The sequence below is a fragment of the Neomonachus schauinslandi genome, chromosome 10 (genome assembly GCF_002201575.2).
Source record: "Neomonachus schauinslandi chromosome 10, ASM220157v2, whole genome shotgun sequence".
NCBI classification, from domain to species: Eukaryota; Metazoa; Chordata; class Mammalia; order Carnivora; family Phocidae; genus Neomonachus; species Neomonachus schauinslandi.
In genome coordinates, this window is record NC_058412.1 from 111,295,384 (window position 1) to 111,316,746 (window position 21,363).

A 21,363-nucleotide genomic window follows, 5' to 3' on the forward strand; every position below is an offset into this window, starting at 1 on the left:
CCATTTCTCCAATAAGATGTGACCTCCAAAGGGGCTTGACAGAGTTAAAAACATGAAGTAACAAAATCAGGGAGGGGAAGACAAACATATTTATTCCACTCCAGTCTATCAGAGGACTTAAAATGTGTACTGCACAGCATTCCCTGTTGTTATCAGCATTGACAAGGGAAGAATGTGCCTTAACAGCAGCTCTGCCCCAAAGCTTGCCGATGGCTGCTATGAGGCTCCCTGTCGGTCCACCGTCTTCCTCATGGTTGTGCAGTTAATGAGGCTTCCACTCTTGTAGAGACAGGCTCCTTAACTCTAAATTCATTTTGTGCAGAGATGAGGAAAGAATCTAATATACTGACTGTTCCTCAGGTAAGCCATGACTTAAATCCTATCTTAGTATTTAACTATCTTTATTTTCTGATTAAAATAGGAAAAAAAGGGGGAGGGGGTAAAGAAGCAATAGAAAGTATACTGTGCTGATACAGAGACTTTAAACTCTAGTCAGAGTTAAGACTCATATTAAAGGTCGACTGATGGTTCAAAGGAAATAACTACATGGAGTCAGCGAGACGTGCATCAGTTGAGTCTCATTATTAGCCTCAATAATGTAGGAAAACAATTCTCAACAAAATCGGAGTCCATACTTGTCAGGTACGCTCTGTTGGGCATGGGCAGGTAAAAGTCTAGAGAAATGGGTTCTCTCCATGCCCTGGTAACAAAGAAAGAAGGCTTCTGGTTTGATGAAAAGAGCAGCTCCTGTTCCCAGGTGGTGGCTGAAGCTCACCGGCTGAGGTTAGCAGTGGAATCGAGTGGAGAACTTGGGAGAAACAGGCACAGTCAGAGGCTGGTCACTTGACTTTACTTCCACACCCTGGTACTTGCGTATTGGATTTGCCTTGTGCACCTACAGAATAAGGAAAGATAGTTACCACTGATCAGGATGTTAGAGAACTCTGCGTATAGTTGTTTTATTTTTTTTCTTCTTGAGAAAATGTTTGTATAGTCTTAGAGATCCAAGTCACTATCCAAAGGTGGGGTGGGGGGGGGGACACACACAACACAGCATAATGGAAAAGCATGTGAGCTTTGGAGCCCACGTAGGTTTCTATTCAGGTCTTGGGGGTCCCTCAGCTTGCACTAAAGAACATCAAGCCTAACTCCAGCTTGATTGTTTATCACTAGGTTTAACAGGGTTGTACACAACTGCAGCAGAAAAGAGATACATGTTAAGAATCTGTCAGAGTGGGGGGTGGGGGGCTGGGATAACTGGGTGATGGACATTAAGGAGGGCACATGATATAATGAGCACTGGGTGTTATATAAGGCAGATGAATCACTGAACTCTACCTCTGAAACTAGTAACATACTATATGTTAAAAAAAAATCTCCCAGAGTACAATCTTAAGCTTATCGAGTCTTAATATTCACCAAAACCATGGACAAACAAACAAAAATGATAACCAGGAAGAATTTCTGGGAGAAGGCCATCCTTCCTTCTGGGTAGTCTAAAACAATCCTGAATTAAGTCAGGTTAGTCGAGAGCTAAGTAGCATTGACTGAACTGTGCTTTAGAATGCTGACATCAGCCTATACTGAGAATCACTCTGAGTAACACCTCTATGATGGGGACAAACACAAGAGGCAGTACCAAGTGTTGAAGAAAAATCAAAGAACTTCAGGCTGGAAAAAAGGCTGGTTTTGTGAGCATATCTAGAGTGGGGACTGTATCATTTTTTCATCCAATCAGCAAATGGCAGCTTGGATTTTGCCAAGAAGCTAGTCCCTTTAATAGTTTGTCCCTAGAGCCTTCTTGAGGCCACAGTCATTACTGCCAACACCTGTACCAACAGCTGGCCTAGACTTTTTAGACAAAACCGCAAAAACTTATGTATTTATATAATCATCCTTTTATCAATCACATGAAGTTCCATCTGAAACTGTCTCTTTGCTCATTAATGCAGCTTGCTGCCCTCTGAGTGAAAAAGTCCTTAATGTGAATTAAGCTTTCTTTCTGGATAACTTAATATCTAAATCATTATGCTAGTGTTAGCACTGAGGGTCACATGGACCAATATGTGCTATAACCCCAAGGAATTTGAGTCAATTATTAAGAGGAAAACGAAAATACAGTTGCCACATAATTCCCATGTCCTTCCCTACCTATGTATTCTTGTCTAATTGTAAAACCACATTGGTTTTCTTAAGTCTAAAGAAAATAATAAAAATAAGTTAGATAAATAAACAAATCCTAGCAATGCATCACTGTGCATGTTATACCACATGATACCCTCCTTATGAAGACCCCTGGAAGAAATTCTATCTGAATTCAGTATCAAGACTAAATGTTTTTTTTTTTTGTTTTTTTTTTTAACAACTAGCTTGTTTGTATCTCATGAACACTGTTAGTTTTGTAACCAACAGGTTGGTTCCTAAAAAGAGCTAAAATTATGGCTCAAACTTAGCAGACGCATGGATCACAATGTGCACATCTTTAACATTGTTCACATCACAACTTCGTCACTATTCTTGGTTTGTGTGATTTTCCACCTTCATTCATCTTTGATATGTCCTGGTAGGCCACCTTAGATCCTTTCTGGAACAAGGCAAAGTAGAGATAAAACAAAATAAAGACAACCGTGGGTTAATGAGTGCTCATGCTGCCCAGTTACCAGTTCTTTCCGTAGCCTGGCCAGCTCCTCCCTCTGTTGCTCTTCCTCCTGGTGCCTGGCCTCCTCCAACTGCTGGACTTTCTGAGCTTCTACCTCAGCCATTCTCTTCTCCAGCTCCTGCCGCTCCTTGGCTCTCTTCTCGGTGGCCAGCTGAAAAGGTTCCTGAACTAGAGAACCAGAGAGGCCCTCTGAGTACAGAAACAGAGAGAATATTGGTGCATAAGCAGGACCTACATAAACCTAGCCCCCTGGATGCAGCAAGTGGCACAGACATGCATGGCAACAGAAAGGCTAAACTCTAGGGAAACCCTGTTAGCAGAAAGGTAGAGCATACCACATACAAAAAGTCCTAGAATTTTAACAGTTGGAAGGGCTCCTGGAAACCATCTAATTAGGAGAAAATCAAGACCCACACAGATGAAATAGCTTGCTCAAAACTACATAGTGATTCTGAGACAGATGTAGGAGGAGAATCCAATTTTCTGACACTTACCCAGAGCTTAAGGAATCAAACATTTTATACCTAAGGCTTGCTTCATGGTGAACTCCAGAAAGAAGTCCTGGTTCTTCCTCCCTCACTTACTACTCTTTGTAAAGTAAAGCCCATAACTGCTGTTGAAATGTCAGCGACTTTTGCCCAGGCTCTTGTTCTGTGAATCTGGCCCCAACATATGCTGCAAACTCAACACAGGTGTGCAATTCAACAAACCAAAAACCCGGTCTAAGAAGAGAACAACTAGATCCTCTAAAGGAAAATGCTTCTGGTTGACACAGCTAATACTGACATAACTGAGTCCCAGCATCCCCCCTGGGAAGTCTGACAATTCTGCCCTGATCCCCCAAGAGTACATAATACTACCAGCAACGGATTTCTTCTCTTTCTTGGGAACAAAGGGCTCCTGGGAGATGACTGTGTTTGGACGAGCCTTGAAACAAGCTGCTTCTCTCTGCTGCTTCAGTTCTTCCTCCAGCTATTAGAAAGAAAGCCTGTTAGATAAGCAACAGCACAACCCTCCATAACTGCTGCCTCAGTGGCTCGAGAATTAATGTTTCTAAATGGCTTCATCAATAAAGGCAGGAGATGACTTCATCTAAACCCCAGTTAAAACCCCCTTTACACTAAGTAGATCAGACTAACATAACAACCTCTGAATCCACTAAGAAGTAGAGAATATCTTTAAGGTACTTTTTTAAGGCCTAACTGAACATCACAAAAATAAACGTGTGGACATTATATACCCTTGGATGGGATAATCTATAAAGTATTCTCTCTTCCAACCCCCAAAAGAATCTAGCCAGAATTTTTTTTTAAGATTTTACTTATTTATTTGAGAGAGAGAGAGAGAGAGCATGAGTGGGATGGGGAGGGGAGTAGGGGAGAGGCAGAAGGAGAGGGAGAAGCAGACTCCCTACTGAGCAGCGAGCCCGATGCGGGGCTCAATCCCAGGACCCTGAGATCAAGACCTGAGCTAAAGGCAAATGCTTAACCAACTGAGCCACTCAGGTGCCCCAAATCTAACCAGAATTTAATCAAGCCTCTAGATTTAACTACTCATTTATAGGAAATACAGAAGGTACAGGAACATATTAAATAACACCACGGGAATACCATGACCAAAATTGGGATTGTGGAAAATTTATAGGACAAACAAGCCAGTTTATTCCACAAGTAATATGTAACTAGAGGAGCCTACAGAGAAAAAGGGATTTAGAGATTGATCAAACAAATGCAATATGTGGGCCTTATTTGGATCCTGATTTGAACAATTCGACTGTCTAAAAAAATTATGAGGGGCACCTGGGTGGCTCAGTCGTTACGCAACTAACTGCCTTCGGCTCAGGTCATGATCCCAGGGTCCTGGGATCGAGCCCTGCATTGAGCTCCTTGCTCAGCAGGGAGCCTGCTTCTCCCTCCCCCTCTGCCTGCCACTCCCTCTGCTTGTGCTCTCTCTGTGTCAAATAAATAAAATCTTTAAAAATAAATAAATAAATACATAATGAGATTTGGGGATATAAGAACACTATTTGTCGCTATTAAGGGATTACTATTAATCTTTTTATGTGTGATAGTATTATGGGTTTTTTTTTAATACTTATATTTTTAAAGATACATACTGAAGATATAAAGATACATATATATCTTTACTTGCTGTTTTTGGATGAAATGACGTGATACCTAGAATTTGCTTCAAAGTAGTCCTTTGTTGGTAGAAATATCTAGTATAGAGGTTAAGTAGGTAGAAATGCAGATGAAGGGGTGCCTGGGTGGCTCAGACACGAATGGGTGTCTGCCTTTGGCTCAAGTCATGATCCCAGGGTCCTGGGATCAAGCCCCACGTTGGGCTCCTGGCTCAACGGGGAATCTGCTTCTCCCTCTCCCTCTGCCTCTGCCTCTCCCCCTGCTCATGCTCTCTCTCTGTCTCAGATAAGTAAAATCTTCAAAAAAAAAAAAAAGAAATGCAGATGAAGTAAGATTTTCCATGTTTTGATCATTATAGAACCAAGTGACAGGTTCATGGAAGATCATTATACTAGCCTCTCTACTTTTGTGTATGTTTGAAAAACTTACAAAAAAAAATTTTATTATAGGAAATACCCCACACAGACATTTTGTGTCATGGTCCTGGAAAGAGAGATTCATTACTACTTCCAAAACAACAGTTTTCCTAGGGAACACCACCACCAAAGGACCTATGTGCAGTCATGTAAGCAATCGCATCTCTTGACTTCCTAGAAAGATTAGCCCAGAGCTCCTTTTGGACAGAGTCCAGATAAGTGATGATATAAAAACATTGACAAACTTAGGGATTCAGGGGAATTTTTTTCCAAATAGGGCAGAATTAGATCCCAATTATACCAGCCAACAACCAATTAACTGTTTTTAATCACTTGTCATCTACAAAGAGCACACTATGTTGAGAAGACGGCATACCATACTGAGGATCTATTCTCACCATACTGTTTCTTATCAAAGTACCAACAGAAAGGAGTGAACATGTAAGGAACAAATCTAACAGATGGAATAGATGAGATCTTAAACTCCTGATGCAAAAAGAGCCTGTTGGTTCTCACATTCCCCAGATGATCACTTGGAGCAGAGGTCAGCAAATTTCAGCCTGCAGGCTAAATCCAACTTGCAATCCCTTTTTGTACAGTCCTTGAGGTAAGTCTAGTTTTCACATTTTCAAAGGGTTGAAACCTACACACACACACACACACACACACACACACACACAGAATATGTGACAGAGACCATATGTAACCTACAAAATCTAAAATATTTACTATCTGGTCTTTTATTTTTTATTATTTTTTTAAAGATTTATTTATGAGAGAGAGAGAGAGAGCGCACATGAGCAGGGGGAGGGGCAATGGGAGAGTAAGACAAGCAGACTCCCGGCTCAGCAGGGAGCCTGATGTGGGGCTCGATCCCAGGACCCTGAGATCATGACCTGAGCCGAAATCAAAGAGTTGGACACTTAACTGAGCCACCCAGGCGTCCCACTATTTGGTCTTTTATAGAAAGTCTGCTGATCCCTGATTTAGAGTGAGAGTCCCTGAAATAATCCAGTATTTTAGTTCTCAGATGAATTTTAGTGTAGTGGGTCTACCTCTTCTAACAAACCAACAATGAAGCAATGAACATTTTAGCTGCTCTCCCATCCCCCACCTGGTGCTTCCAAGTCTGTGCCTTCAGAGCACCTCTTCTGTCAGTCTCCAAGCAGAAAGGCTCAATCTGAGTTGTGTTCTTCACCTTCTTCTCTGGCAGGTTAATGGTGTCAAAATGAGGCAAAGGAAGTGCCTTAAACTTGGGCACCTAACAGAAAAGAAAACATAAGATTTAAGATCCTAAGGTCTCTCTAGCTAGAAAGCAAGAGCTGCTCCAGAGTATCTGGATGAATCTGAAATATAGGAAAGGCCAGTTTTCAAAGCAGCATGGTATGTATAGCAGAAAGAGTAAGGGGCTCAAAAGGAAATCTAGGTTATCCTCCCAATATTGCCAATAACTGGCAACACGATCATAGGAAAGTCACTTAATCTCCTTGCGCCAGTAGGGTTATTAAAAACTTGCCCTATTTATACTTCATAACATTCTTAGAGGGATCAAAGGAAGTATTATGCTACTTGCAGAAATGGAAACACCTACCTCCCCTTTCTGCAGTTCTTTTATTTTCTTTTCCTTCTGTAACTGACGTTCTTTGTCTCGAGAATCAAAAGAGAAAGGGCATATTTCCACAGTTCTTGCCTCCGGGATTTGGGGCTTAAAAGGCACCCCATAATGTGGCACAGGTTGAGCTCTTATCACTACCGGCTCCTCCTCTTCCTAAGGGAAAAACTGTAGTTTAGACACAAGCTCTCTCTCACCTCCACAGAATGTGGTGTCAGAAGACAGTATTTGAAAGAAATTAATTAAGGCAAGTTACTCAACCTCCTAGGTGTCTTTGCTTCCTTTTCTATCAAAGAGGGATAATACCTAAGTCACCTACCACTTCATAGGGGTGAGACCAGTGTGAAAGCATTTGATAAAGGACTAACACAATTACTCTTAAAGGATCTAAAGTTTTTCACAGGAAGGTTGTAAAAATGAAATGAGATCAAACAGTGTGAACAAAGTGAAGAACAGAGGAAAGGTACTAAGTAAGCATATACCTTGGCCTCTTCTTTGACCCAGCCTCCAGACTCCACTAAAACATGTGACTGAGAGTTAATGGTTGCCAAACCCAGAATAGGACCTAGTAAGTTGTTTGGGTTCAAGCTGGTAACATAAGATTATGGTGTATTTTAGTTTCAAATGAACCTATAAAAAGGTTTATGCTTGAGATCTGCTATAAAATTACCCTAACTCTGGATATTTATAGATAAAATGGGAGATGTAACAAGATACTAGCCTGATCAATGACAGTTTATGTATTCCAATTTCATGAACCATCACTACACAGTAACCTTAGCAACCCTTGGGTTAGTGGAGATCAGACAGGGAGGACATAACTGCTCAGTGTGAATTTTAAAAGTCCCTCACCGAATGGTGACAATAGCTTAGGCAAAATAAAATACAGGGCTTGTCGACTTTATTCAAGTTATGACAGGCTGATTTTCAATGCTATAGAAATAGACAGGCATCCAATAAGTTGCATAACCAGTCACTACTGAAAGCCAGAAGATTCATACCCTTACCAATTACTTTGCTCTTGGGGGAGCAAAAAAGATGATCAAATGTTCATACCCACTGTTAAAGACAACTCCAGATAAGAGTGACTGCCTTTGAATTCCATTAAGCTTAAGAAAGAGGAATGTTAAATTGATAAAGTAGAAGGAAGAAAACTCCCTCTATCCCAGGGAATCACCTCATCTTCTTTGGTGGGCATTCGAATTCTGTTCTTCAGTGCAAAGGCTGGTGACTTGGGGACAGTGATTGGAAGTACTTTCTTTTCAGGAACACCCTGCAAGGAGTAAGCAATTCAATTAGACATCCCAGAACAATCTCTACTAGGCTGTGTGGTAAGATCAAATCCCTCTCAAGGAGGCAGGGTGGCTCAGTCGGTTAAGCGTCTGTCTTCAGCTCAGGGCATGATCCCAGGATCCTGGGATTGAGTCCTGGGTTGGGTTTTCTTTTCTTTTTTTTTTTTTTTTAAAGATTTTATTTATTTATTTGAGACAGAGAGAATGAGAGAGAGCACATGAGAGGGGGGAGGGCCAGAGGGAGAAGCAGACTCCCTGCCGAGCAGGGAGCCCGATGCGGGACTCGATCCCGGGACTCCAGGATCATGACCTGAGCCGAAGGCAGTCGCTTAACCAACTGAGCCACCCAGGCGCCCCTGGGTTGGGTTTTCTGCTCAGTGGGGAGTCTGCTTCTCCCTCTCCCTCTGCCTGCCGCCCCCCCCCGCTTGTGCTCTCTGTCAAATAAATAAATAAAAACCTAAAAAAAAAAAAAAAAAGATCAAATCCCTCTCTTAAAGGGGAGTTCACATACCAGGAATAAAAAAAAGGCTTTAGTATATTGCTGTTTACCCAGCATACTGAAACACAGTAGCAGTCCAAAGGTGGATTATCATACAGAAGAGCAGCAAATAACAGGGGGATGGCTGGAGTATTATATTCAGTAAAAATAGGATTCATCACAATCTTTTTTGGTGCTTATGAAAAACACTCACCACAACAGAAAACAAACTAATGCCAATATTTTATTGTTTCTCTTCCTTTCTATACTCTAATCACTCAAAAATAAAAATAAAAAGACCTCCAAATGTATCTAGGATCAGAATAGATAACTGTCCATTTTCTTCAACTTATTCCTCATACAACTCTATAATGAAAACTTAGGTTCAAAAACATCACCCTCAGGGTGCCTGGCTGGCTCAGTCGGTGGAGCATGTGACTCCTGATCTCACGGTTGCCAGTCTGAGCCCCATGTTGGGTGTAGAGATTACTTAAAAATAAAATCTTAAAGGGGCACCTGGGTGGCTCAGTTGGTTAAGCGACTGCCTTTGGCTCAGGTCATGATCCTGGAGTCCCGGGATCGAGTCCCGCATCGGGCTCCCTGCTTAGCAAGGGGTCTACTTCTCCCTCTGATCTCTTCCCTCTCGTGCTCTCTGTCTCTCATTCTCTCTCTCTCAAATAAATAAATAAAATCTTTAAAATAAATAAATAAATAAAATCTTAAAAAAAAAAAAATCACCCTCAAAAGGCAAATGGGAAAAAGTACTGGACAAGAGCTAAATTATCTTCTGCCAAACAAATAGACAAAGAAAGAACAAGCAGTTCACAAAGATACACAAGAGACTCGATCTCAATAATTTTTAAAAATATAAATTAAATCAGGTTATTCTTCACCTATAAGATTGAGTAATATTTGTAAGACTGATTAATACCAGTGTTGGCATGTACAAAAGAGAAATCGGCACTCACATATAGTTGGGTAAGAGTATAGATCATAAATTGGTACAACCTTTGGGAATTACCTATTAATTTTTTTTTTTAAAGATTTTATTTATTTGATGGAGAGAGCGAGAGAGAGAGTGCGCACAGCAGGGGGAGCAGCAGAGAAAGAGGGAGAAGCAGGCTCTCTGCTGAGCAGGGAGCCGGTGCGGGGCTCAATCCCAGGACTCTGGGATCACGACCTGAGCTGAAGACAGACACTTAACCAACTGAGACACCCAAGTGCTCCCTCCTTTTTTTTTTTTTTAAAGATTTTATTTATTCATTTGACGGAGGAGGGTGGGAATTACCTATTAAATTTTTAAATGGTCATACTCTCTCACCCAATATTCCACCTTTACTATTTGATCTCTAGTTTAGTGTTTGGTTTTAGGTATTATTTCAATTTTTTTAAAAGAATTAAAAATTGCAAATAACTAAATTATTTATCAAGAAAGGATCAGTTAAATCCTTTTTTAAATTGTGGTGCATCTGTAGAAAAGAATATTATACAGCGATGAAAAAGAATTAAATAAATCTTTATTACTGACATGGTGTTCATAATATTGAGGGGAGAAGGACAAGTTGCTGAAATAGAGAATATTATTTTTTTGTTTTTAAAATATATATAATTAACTTAAGCATAGAAAATAAAATGTGGCGGGCGCCTGGGTGGCTCAGTCGTTAAGCGTCTGCCTTCGGCTCAGGTCATGATCCCAGGGTCCTGGGATCGAGCCCCGCATCGGGCTCCCTGCTCAGCAGGAAGCCTGCTTCTCCCTCTCCTGCTCTCCCTGCTTGTGTTCCCTCTCTCACTGTGTCTCTCTCTGTCAAATAAATAAATAAAATCTTTAAAAGAAAAGAAAATGTGGGAAGAACAGCTGTTAACTCTCATACCTCTTTGAGAGTAGATTAAGGGAAGCAATGAATTTTCTATATTCCATAATTCTCATACATTCAACTACTCTGAAGATTTTTCCCTTCATGATTCCAAAAACACTGCCAACATTTTAAATCCTTGCAGGCTCAGTTACATGTATGATACTGTGCCCGTCATTCAAGACTAAGACATTTTAGAAAGTTGTTCCATAAGCACTCTCTGATTCTCATAGAATTTATACTCTATCACAAATCTGGTAATTAATCCTAACTACAAAATGGTATCTCTTGGGCTTTTTTGAATGACGGGTTATGACCAGATCAATTTAAAAAATATAAAAATAAAAACTGCAGCATTATTTACAACAGCCAAACCATGGAAGCAGTCCAAGTATCCACTGATAGATAAATGGCTAAAAAAGCTGTGGGGTGTGTGTGTGTGTGTGCGTGTATATACACATACCAATGTGTATTGGTGTATACACACACCCAATACCAATGGCATATTATTTAGCCATTACAAAAAGAATGAAATCTTGCCATTTACAACAACATGGATGGAGCTAGAGAGTAGAGTACTAAATAAAACAAGTCAGTCAGAGAAAGACAAAAACCGTAAGATTTCACTCCCATGCATAATTTAAAAAACAAATGAGCCAAGGAAAAAAGAGAGAGAGAAACCAAGAAAGAGACTCTTAACTATAAAGAACAAACTGATGGTTACTGGAAGAGAGGGTATTTGGGAGGGGGGATGGGAGAAATAGGGGATAGGGGTTAAAGAGTACACTTATCATGATGAAAAAATAAAATAAAATAAAATAAAATGGTAAGATCAAACCCTTATTTGTTACATTCACATGTGTATGTTGCCTCACTCTGCCCTCTCTTCTGCTTCCTCTCCACCTCTTCACTACCATACAAGGCCACACCACTGATTGCCTGTACCATTCCACTAGCCCTGTAATAGTCTTTCAGCTTCTCATCTCATTCCTCCAATCCGTCTTCTATATATAGTCAGAACTACTTGTCTAAGACACATCGGATCACATAACTTCCTGACTTAAAGTTCTTTAATGGCTCCTAGGCTACCTACAATAGTATAACAAATTCCTTGCCATGAAGTATAAGGTACCTCATGATATGGTGCCCTGCCTGACTCTCCAGCCTTATCTCTTGCCCCTCCCTACAGCTCACCCTCCAACCACTATGAACTACTGGCAGTTGCCAAAATGTTAACGCTGGTTCTCTCAGTAACTTTGTGTTCTCTCTGAAATGTCCCAGGTGCTTGGAAGCACCTAAGCCTTTTTTCAAGCCTCCACTGAAGCATCTCTTCTTTTATAAAGGCTTTCAATTGATCTCTCCACTCCCAGAACCTATGAAATGACCCCTCTTTCCCTGTATATAGTTCTATGACAGTACATAAAAAACTTGACAGCACTTGTGTATTTAGATGTTCAACTCCTGCTAGCCTTCAAGAGTGTGGACTGTTATTCCACTAATCCCTAGTACCTAACAAAGACCTTGGCAAGTATAAGGCATTCAGTAAATGTTCATTGAATACATATAGTAAAAATGAATAACAATTTGTACCTTGGACTCTTGGACTCTAATTTATACCCTGGGAGAGAGACTTCTCCTTAATCCCAACAATGCTGTGACTGCTTAAAACATGTTTGGAAAGTCTTTCTTGGAGTGGCCTTCAAAGCTAATTTTTAAGCAATGCAAGGTAGTGGCTCAATATTTACTTTTAATTAAGCAAAACTATTTCCAGCTCTATTATCTTGGACTACTTAGTTTTAGTTCCAAATGATTTAGATTAGCTCTTAAAAGCAAATTAATCTTTAAAATATGAACATTTGCCCCTGCTGAAGAGATCTAAGACTGTGCCACAGGCTCCAAGATAAGCGGCTTTTCCAAAATGCTTTGTATAGTATGAGTCATTGAAAAGAATTTATACCCTGCCAAGGTGACCACTGTAAAGAGAATGCTCATTCTGCTGTGGAAGCTGTTTTCTAAAGAAATCCAGGATCAGGGGCACCTGGGTGGCTCAGATGGTTAAGCATCTGCCTTCAGCTCGGGTCATGATCCCAAGTTCCTGGGATTGAGCCCCACATTGGCTCCTGGCTCAGCGGGGAGCCTGCTTCTCCCTCTGCCTCTCTCCCTGCTCGTGCTCTCTCCCTCTCTGTATCTCTGTGTCTCGAATGAATAAATAAAATCTTTAAAAAAAAAAAAAAAAGAAAGAAAGAAATCCAGGATCACTAGGAACAGTGAAATCCCATATAGCAGAAATTGTAATGAGAGTGACAAAAGTCCATGAAATGGGTTTTCAAATAATGCTTACCATAAAACAACAAGAGCCTGTTGTTCTACAGGTGGCCACCAGCCTCTTGCTCGAGCACACTCAGGGCATGTGGGAGTGGGAAGAACATGAAGCAAGGCTCAGAGGTTGGTTCCAGCCCTGCTCTGATTCTAATCTGCATAACTTGGGGCACATTAGAGAGCCTTCTAGGCCTTGGGTTTTGTTTTTTTTTTAAAGATTTTATTTATTTATTTGAGAGAGAGAGCGTGAAGAAGAGAGCAGAAGCAGGGGGGAGCAGCAGAGGGAGAGAAGCAGACTCCCTACTGAGCAGGGAGCCTGACGTGGGGCTCGATCCCAGGACCCTGACATCATGATCTGAGCCAAAAGCAGACACTTAAATGACTGAGCCACCCAGGCACCCTGGTTTTGTTTTTTTTTTTAAGATTTTATTTATTGGGGGAGGAGAGAAAACGAGTGGGGGGAGGGGCAAGAGAGAAGGAGAAGCAGATTCCCTGCCGAGTGTGGAGCCCAACGCGGAGCCTGGTCCCAGGACCCTGAGATCATGACCTAAGCCAAAGTCAGACACTTAACTGACTGAGCCACCCAGCTCATTTCTTTTCATAAAGTAATTGAAATAAATACCCGAGGATTCATTTAATTCTAAAATAATCCCTCTTTTCCTTTCTTCCCCTCTCTACATCCACCCAGCAGAGATATGCATTTTAAAAGAGCAACGGAGGGGCGCCTGGGTGGCTCAGTCGTTAAGCATCTGCCTTCGGCTCAGGTCATGATCCCAGGCTCCTGGGATGGAGCCCCGCATCAGGCTCCCAGCTCCATGGGAGGCCTGCTTCTCCCTCTCCCACTCCCCCTGCCTGTGTTCCCTCTCTCGCTGTCTCTCTCTGTCAAATGAATAAATAAAATCTTTGGAAAAAAAAATAAATAAAAGAGCAACGGAAATCTCTAATAAATAAGCCACGAAAGAGCTATCTAGGAGTGGGCTCAATCTTCACTAATTGGGGGAGAGGAAAAGGTGATTTATGAATATCAACTCTGCAGCAACTACCCACCCATACCCCATCTCTACTGCAATCAACACTAACTGGGGGCTCAATCAGAAATTTAAAAAAGCGGGGACACGTGGGTGGCTCACCTGGTTAAGTGCCAGACTCTTTGATTTCAGCTCAGGTAGTGAGGGTCGTGAGATTGAGCCCCGTGTCGTGCTCCATGCTCAGCACAGAGTCTGCTTGAGATTCTGTCTCCCTCTACCCCTCCCTCCGGTCATCGGTCATACGCTCTCTGTCTCTCTCTCTCTCAATAAATAAATAAATAGATAAATAAATAGATAAATATTTTTTTAAAAATAAAAATTAAACAAAAATTTTAAAAATGAATTTTGGCTTTCTAAAAACAGAAGGCTTCTTGTTTTACTATTTTAAGTTTTCCTAGTTGTAAGCTCTTTGAGGGCAGGAATGTCGCCGTTTACATTCCTTTGCATTCTCCACAGGACCTACAAGAAGTAGTAATTAGTTCGGTGAATGTATGCTGATTGACAGTACTGTCCTTATTTGTTTACATATCAATCTGCTCCACCAAACTGAAAACTTTGAGGAGGAGTGATGTGTTTTCCCCCATCTTTGAATTCCTAGTACCTAACACAGCCTAGGCCGGTGCATTTCAGCTGGTACTGTTACTCACTCAATTACCCAATATCAGAGTGCTTCTGCAGCGATATTAGGTGCAGGGGATATAAAAGTGACTAAGACAGATGTACACAGTCCCTGCTTTCAGGGAGCTCACATTCTAGTGGAGGAAAAGAGACAACGAAAAGGTAACAAATCAGGTATTCCTTGATTTTCAAAAAGTGCTCTGAAGAAACCTAGCAGAATATGCAGCTAAAGGATAATGGGGGGAAGCTCCTAATGGGAAGCTCCGGAAAGATAGCTCTAGAGAAGTGGTATGTGGTTAGAAGTGGGCAATGTGGGTGGGCAGATGGCGCACTTAGGGAAAGCAGCCCAGGATGGAGGAGGGGGTGTTAGGGGTGAGCACTTCTCCCTATGGCAGGATATGCCCCCAAATGGCCTGGGACAAGAGCAGTTAGGAAATTACTGTGAGGAAATGTTATCTCAGGGAGTATGGAAAAAAAAAGCCTGCTGGTCTCCCCAAGTCATCCCTAAAATATCGCTGCTAAAATTACTCACTGGCCTCACCAGCACCACATCCACCTCTGTGGTGCCCCATCTCCCCACTAGATGTCGGCACCAAGTTCACATTTCACACTCTTGAGCTCAAGGTTTTCATCACTCCATCTCTGCCCCAAGAGCCCTTTTTTCATCTCTGCCTCATGGCCCACTGCTGCCCAAGCCCATCTCTCATTAGCCCTGTTGTCTCCTTGCCACCCATCAACCACAAGTTTAAGAGCACAAGAAATACCATAAGGACACGCGGAAAGAGTTTCAGCACCAGAGGGACGTGGATGAAGAACAACAGTGGCAAACAGACAAGCTGCATTTGGGCTCTGGGAAGCAGGCTCCTCTGTTCTGCTAGAAGAATCCCAAACTAGAAGTTACAGGACCTAATCTCGATTCTGCCACCAACTTTTAAAAATGGTTCCATGAGCAACCACATTCCTCTTTCAAAGCCTCCCTTTCTAAAAAATGAAGAGGGTGAGAGAGAAGACACCTAATGTCTCCTATGCTTTGCTTCTCTAGAAACCAAGAGTTGAAGTGAAATCACTGGAAATTTTAGAAGGGAGAACTACAAACAGCCAGTGTCAAACTCAAAAACTGGGTTTGCTAAAATAAACAATGGTAAGTCAGCACTGTGGGGTAGAATAATAATAGTGCTGGAGGAGATGATGGGTTCAAATCCTGGTTCTGCATACTAGACACCTCCTAATGTCTCTTCCTTATCCAAAAAATAGGGCTAAAAATAAAACCTATCTCTTAAGAATTGTTTCAAGAAATAAGTACGATAATCTACATAGAACACTCGGTATGAGGTAAGCATGCGACAAAATGACAGTTATTACTATTAACAACATGACTGCTTACTGTGTGTCAGACACTAAGTTCTCACTGAGGCTCTCTCTCTTCCATGCTACACATAACAAATCAAAACTCCAGGGGTGGGGCCCAGGAATCTGTTTATGTAATAAGATCCCCAGAGGATTCTGAGAACCTGCTGGATTTGGCAAACACTTCCCTGGAGCACCACGTCAATTCAGTTGCATCTTACTTACTTACCTAGTGCATTGCTGATCTGCTTATCCAGAATTCTCAACAAGGCATAACCTGGTACAAGGCTACTTTAAGATCTCACTTAACTAACTCCTACTGAACTCTAGGCACCCTTCCACACATACCACTTCACCCTAGCATGTCCAAAGTAAAACAAACTGCCAGCCCAATTTCCTAAATCAGCGTTTCTAAAAATAAAGTTCAGGTAAGACAGATAATATGGAAGGGGATGTTAGGTGGGATGCAGACTGCTTTTCTTAATAGTCACATATTTCCTAAGACCTTTCCATTTAAAAAGGTACATTCTCCCTGCTCTAGGTGTGTGGGGTGGGATGGAGGACCACCCTGCCCTAGGGGTGTGTGGTGGGTGTCTTTATGATAATCACCTGTGACCAACAAAGAATAATTACCCCCTAAAAAGGAAGTAAGCCATTGAAGGTGTTATCACTAGAGATGTCAAAAGGATTTAAGTTCCCTGGTTAGCTTTCTATAAAAAACCAACCCTAAAGGCCCTCATTGGCAACCCTGTGGCAACCCTGTCAGGACCCCTCTCACTCTTGAGAGCTTTTTCTGTATCTTCACTTAATAAACTTCCATCGCTTTACTCACAAAAAATAAAAAAATAAAAATAAATAAAAATAAAAAGGTACCTTCTATTTTAATATAAAAGCACAGACCCTGAAACCATACTACCAGCTCTGCCATTGGTTAGTTTATGATCTCAGGCAAGTTATTTAATCTCTGTATTTCCTAACTGTAAAACAGATTGATAATAAGACCTATAGTGTTTACCTCATAGGGTTACTATGAGAATTAAATAAGTTATTATATAAATTGAAGTGCTTAGACTAAAACTTGGCAAATAAGCTTTATATATTAGCTATTACTATTGTTATTCATGGCAAAAAGTACTGGTGTTCCATTTACATAGTGATTTAAATGTTCCCTTTAAAATTACCTTAAAAATGAGTTGATTTTAAGAATATATAAAGTCAGGGGAGCCTGGGTGGCTCAGTCAGTTAAGTGTCTGCCTTCAGCTCAGGTCATGATCCCAGGATCCTGGGATTGAGTCCTGCATCAGGCTCCTTGCTCAGCAGGGAGCCTGCTTCTCCCTTGCCTGCCTTGTGCTCTCTCTCTCTCTCTGACAAATAAATTAATAAAATCTTAAAGAAGAAAGAAAGAGGAAAGAAAGCCAGAAAGAGAGGGAGGGAGGGAGGGAAGGAAGGAAGGAAGGAAGGAAGGAAGGGAGGAAGGAAGGGAAGAAGGGAGAGAAAGAAAGGGGGGCGCCTGAGTGGCTCAGTCGTTAAGTGTCTGCCTTTGGCTCAGGTCATGATCCCGGAGTCCTGGGATCGAGCCCCACTTGGGCTCCAGCCCCACTTGGGCTCCCTGCTCAGCAGGGAGTCTGCTTCTCCCTCTTCCACTCCCCCCTGCTTGTGTTCCTGCTCTCTCTCTCTGTCAAATAAATAAATAAAATCTTTATTAAAAAAAAGAGAAAGAAAGGAAGGCGGTCTCACATGCAGAAAGCTCAGTTGAAAGAAGGTAAGGGGTGGGAACAGGGGAAGAACTATTTCTAAGCTTTATGATGCTTTTCTAAAGCCTGGAAAACATAACTCTGGGTTGCTTCTGACTTAGTGCTAAGAAAATAGAGTAAACAAAACTAAGTACACAGTCCAAGGTAATATATTGGTGCACAGTTTCACTTAAAACCATGATGACTCAAAAGGACAAGCAAAAAGAAAGAAAATGGGAAAAGAAAATTCTTAGTACCTGGACATAAGTCAGTCCAATGCAGGAGGAGAATATTTCCCCATCTGCACAGAAATTATCTAAAACCCATCTTTGCACTTATGGAGATGAACTCTATTACTTATTCTTTGACTGTGGCATCTCTTCCTAATTGTACATTTTCTCTAAATTCCTGACTATAAGCCCACCAACACACAACCCACTTCTCTGATCTAGTTTCCTCTTGCTCCTCCTGATATACTTCTTTTCTCTAGCTTAACTGACCCCACCCACTTTCCAGTAACCCCCCACCGTATTTCCCACCTTCAGGCTTTTATGTTACTTCTGCCTGGAATGCTCTGCCAGTCCACCTGCATTTCTACAAGTCCAAATTCTACCATATAATGGAGAGGCAATATAATGAAGTGTTAAGATCAGGAACTCTGGAGCTAGAGTGCCTGAATTCTTATCCTTGCTCCACCATTCACTAGCAGAGTGCCCTAGGAATGCCACCTAACTCTCTGCACCTCAAACTGCCTCATCTGAAACCAGTGATAATTACAGTAAATCACCTGAAGGCGTTGTGGTCAAAATGAATGGGTTAATACATGGAAGGGGCTTAGAGCGTGCCTGGCACATAGTGAAAGTGTCAGTGATTACGACAGTAATAACAGACGATGATGATGATGATGATGATGGTATGAAGGTTTGGGTCATATGCTCCCTCCTCCACGAAGCATTCCCTGAACCTTCTGTCTGGAAGAAATCATTATCTCCTTTGAGTTCCTATAGTACTTTCAACTGTCACCTCTCTTAGAACACTTCTAATTTTATATTATTTACACATATGTTGTCTCCCTTACTCAACTTTAACTTTCCTGAGACCAAAATCCACTTCTGATGTGTCTCTTTATCACCTACAGCTCCTAATACAATGCCCTGATCATAGTATCTACTCAAACATTTGTGAACGGGTGGATGTTTGGTCACAAGCAGGACGTTTCCGCCAGCATGTAGAGCCTCAACCATTCTTTTTTTTTTTTTTTTTTTTTTTAAAAGATTTTATTTATTTATTTGACAGAGAGAGACACAGCGAGAGAGGGAACACAAGCGGGGGGGGCGAGGGGGAAAAGGAGAAGCAGGCTTCCCACAGAGCGGGGAGCCCGATGCGGGGCTCGATCCTGGTACTCCGGGATCATGACCTGAGCCGAAGGCAGACGCTTAACGACTGAGTCACCCAGGCGCCCGAGCCTCAACCATTCTTACCACAACATCTTCCAAGATTTTAGTAGGGCAAGGTCTGGAATGAAATTCAAAGTGTTCATCCTCTGATTTCTTCTTTGACTCCCGCTCCTGGATTCTCTTCTCAATTTCCAAATCAAAGCCAATAGGCTGAGTGGGTGGCTTCACAGGTGGTTTCTTGGGCAAGATGGGCCCACCTTCAAGAATTCTGGGATCAAGTTCCCGTGCTTTGAATTTGTATCTGTAAGATGAGAGTTTAAATGACAACCACAAAAAAAAATTTTGTTAATAAAATAAAAGCTACACAAACAACAAAGTAAGCCAAAACAGAAAAATAGTAATTATTATGATTACCCAAGCATAGCAAAATTTCAACTCTCTCCATAGTCTTTGTCTCAACCTCCAGAGCAAAGAATTAAGGAGCCAGTTCTAACATTCCCACCACTTTAAAGATTGGGGTTTCTCTTCCCAGAGGAAGCTGCCCCTCCTCAAAAGAAGTACAAAAAGCAATGAAAGCAGAATACAGGAGACAAACTCCAGTGCTAACCACATTATGTTCCTCCACCAATAATAGCTGTAATGAGCCCTTGGGTAGCCATAAAGGGTGGCATCTACCTAAACGAAGTTCAGAGGACACTCCTTAATTAGAATCCTGAGTAAGTTCTCCCACCCCAACCTCTGCATTCATTTTTTTACCAGTTTATACTCCAGGATATCTCCATATTCCCACTTCTAATTTTTTAATCATTGAGGCAGGGGCACAGACTATAGAGAGCCTGTAACTCAAATGTCATAAATTCCAATGGCAAGAAAAACAGCAACTATCCCCATTATAGAACTGAAAAGAAAACAGGTACTTGGAACTCTTCCTCAAATACTGCGATGGGACTTACTGTTGCAATTTCTCGAGCTCCTCTGCCTCCTGATCCGCTGCACTTTTGCAGGTCACAGGCCTTGTGCGCTGTTTGGTTTGCAACACAGGAGTCTGTGGGTCTCTGGATATCTTGACCACAGCAGATTTGGAGGGTAACAGAGCTATAAAGCAAGACCAAGACATTCACCTAGCTCTCCGAGACCCTGTTTACTGTAGGTGCTGACTCGGCTAGGCAGCCCATGATGCCAAATCAGAGTGGCTGCTCTCCACACTCAGCTCATGTCAGCCAACCTGACAAACATGCAGCCCCTTCTCGCCAGTCACTCTTTATTGAGGAGTATGATAAAGGCTGTCTTTGGGTAAACTCTACTATCATTTTCTGAACTTAAAATCCACTTGTGTCTGATGGAGTCATCACTGCATAGGCATGTGCTGCCTTTCTATTGATAATGCCAACTATTTTGGTTGTTATTGACACATAAGATTGTTGCTTATTCCAGCTTTAAAATAAGGCCTTTCTAAAGATCAAGTATTAACTCCCAATTTTGTGAATTCTCTAAAAGTATCTATATCAAAACACTAAGAACACCTCTCACAGAAACTCAAATAGAGAAAGTAAAAAAAACTATGTCAAAGCATCAATCTTAAGACCTTCACTACCATTCATGGAAAACATTGATTCACCTGACCAGGGCAACCTTGTCAATTTTCATAATTATGGAGAATGAATCCGAACACATAACAGCAGGAGACAGAAACCAAATCTAGGGGCACCTGGGTGGCTTAGCCATTAAGCGTGTCTGCCTTCGGCTCAGGTCATGATCCCAGCGTCCTGGGATCAAGCCCTGCATTGGGCTCCCTGCTCAGCCGGAAGCCTGCTTCTCCCTCTCCCACTCCCCCTGCTTGTACTCCTGCTCTTGCTATCTCTCTCTCTGTCAAATAAATAAATAAAATCTTCAAAAAAAAAAAAAAAAACCAAATCTATTTATTTTAGAAATAAGACAGTCTTCAAGTATACATACAACCGTTATTTATAACTATATAAAGTTTTAAATAAAAATTGCAGAAAATACACCATACACAAAAATAAACTCAAAATGGATTAAGGATCTAAATGTCAGATCTGAAATCATAAAAATCCTAGAAGAGAGCACAGGCAGTAAGCAATTTCTCTGACATCGGCCACAGCAACATTTTTCTAGATCTGTCTCCTGAGGCAAGGAAATAGAAGCAAATATAAACTATTGGGACTATATCAAAATAAAAAGATTCAGCACAGCAAAGGAAACAACAAAACTAAAAGACAACCTATGAAAGGGAGAAGATATTTGTGAACAACATATCCAGTAAAGTGTTAGTATCCAAAATATATAAAGAACTTATACAATTCAACACCAAAAAACCCCCAATAATCTAATTTAAAAATGGGCATAAAAGGGGAGCCTGGGTGGCTCAGTTGTTAAGCGTCTGCCTTCAGCTCAGGTCATGGTCCCAGGGTCCTGGGATCGAGCCCCACATCAGGCTCCCTGCTCAGCG

The 21,363-nt window shown here is 41.5% G+C and overlaps 1 protein-coding gene across 4 annotated transcripts in view; it reads right to left on the reverse strand.

Moving 5' to 3' along the window:
• The window catches only part of TPX2 (TPX2 microtubule nucleation factor), a 56,404-nt gene continuing 35,041 nt past the window's right edge, over positions 1-21,363 (reverse strand). For 2 of the 4 annotated variants that reach the window (XM_044918669.1, XM_044918668.1), the window contains 8 exons: positions 19,847-19,988; positions 18,978-19,194; positions 8,006-8,101; positions 6,808-6,984; positions 6,331-6,477; positions 3,520-3,631; positions 2,661-2,827; positions 1-895 (listed from right to left, as the gene is read on the reverse strand). In XM_044918669.1, the coding sequence (XP_044774604.1) occupies positions 785-895; positions 2,661-2,827; positions 3,520-3,631; positions 6,331-6,477; positions 6,808-6,984; positions 8,006-8,101; positions 18,978-19,194; positions 19,847-19,988 (1,169 nt within the window). In that variant the 3' untranslated portion in view covers positions 1-784. Of the gene's footprint in view, positions 896-2,660; positions 2,849-3,519; positions 3,632-6,330; positions 6,478-6,807; positions 6,985-8,005; positions 8,102-18,977; positions 19,195-19,846; positions 19,989-21,363 lie in introns of all 4 variants that reach the window. The other 2 variants (XM_044918667.1, XM_044918670.1) reach the window with 2 other exon arrangements.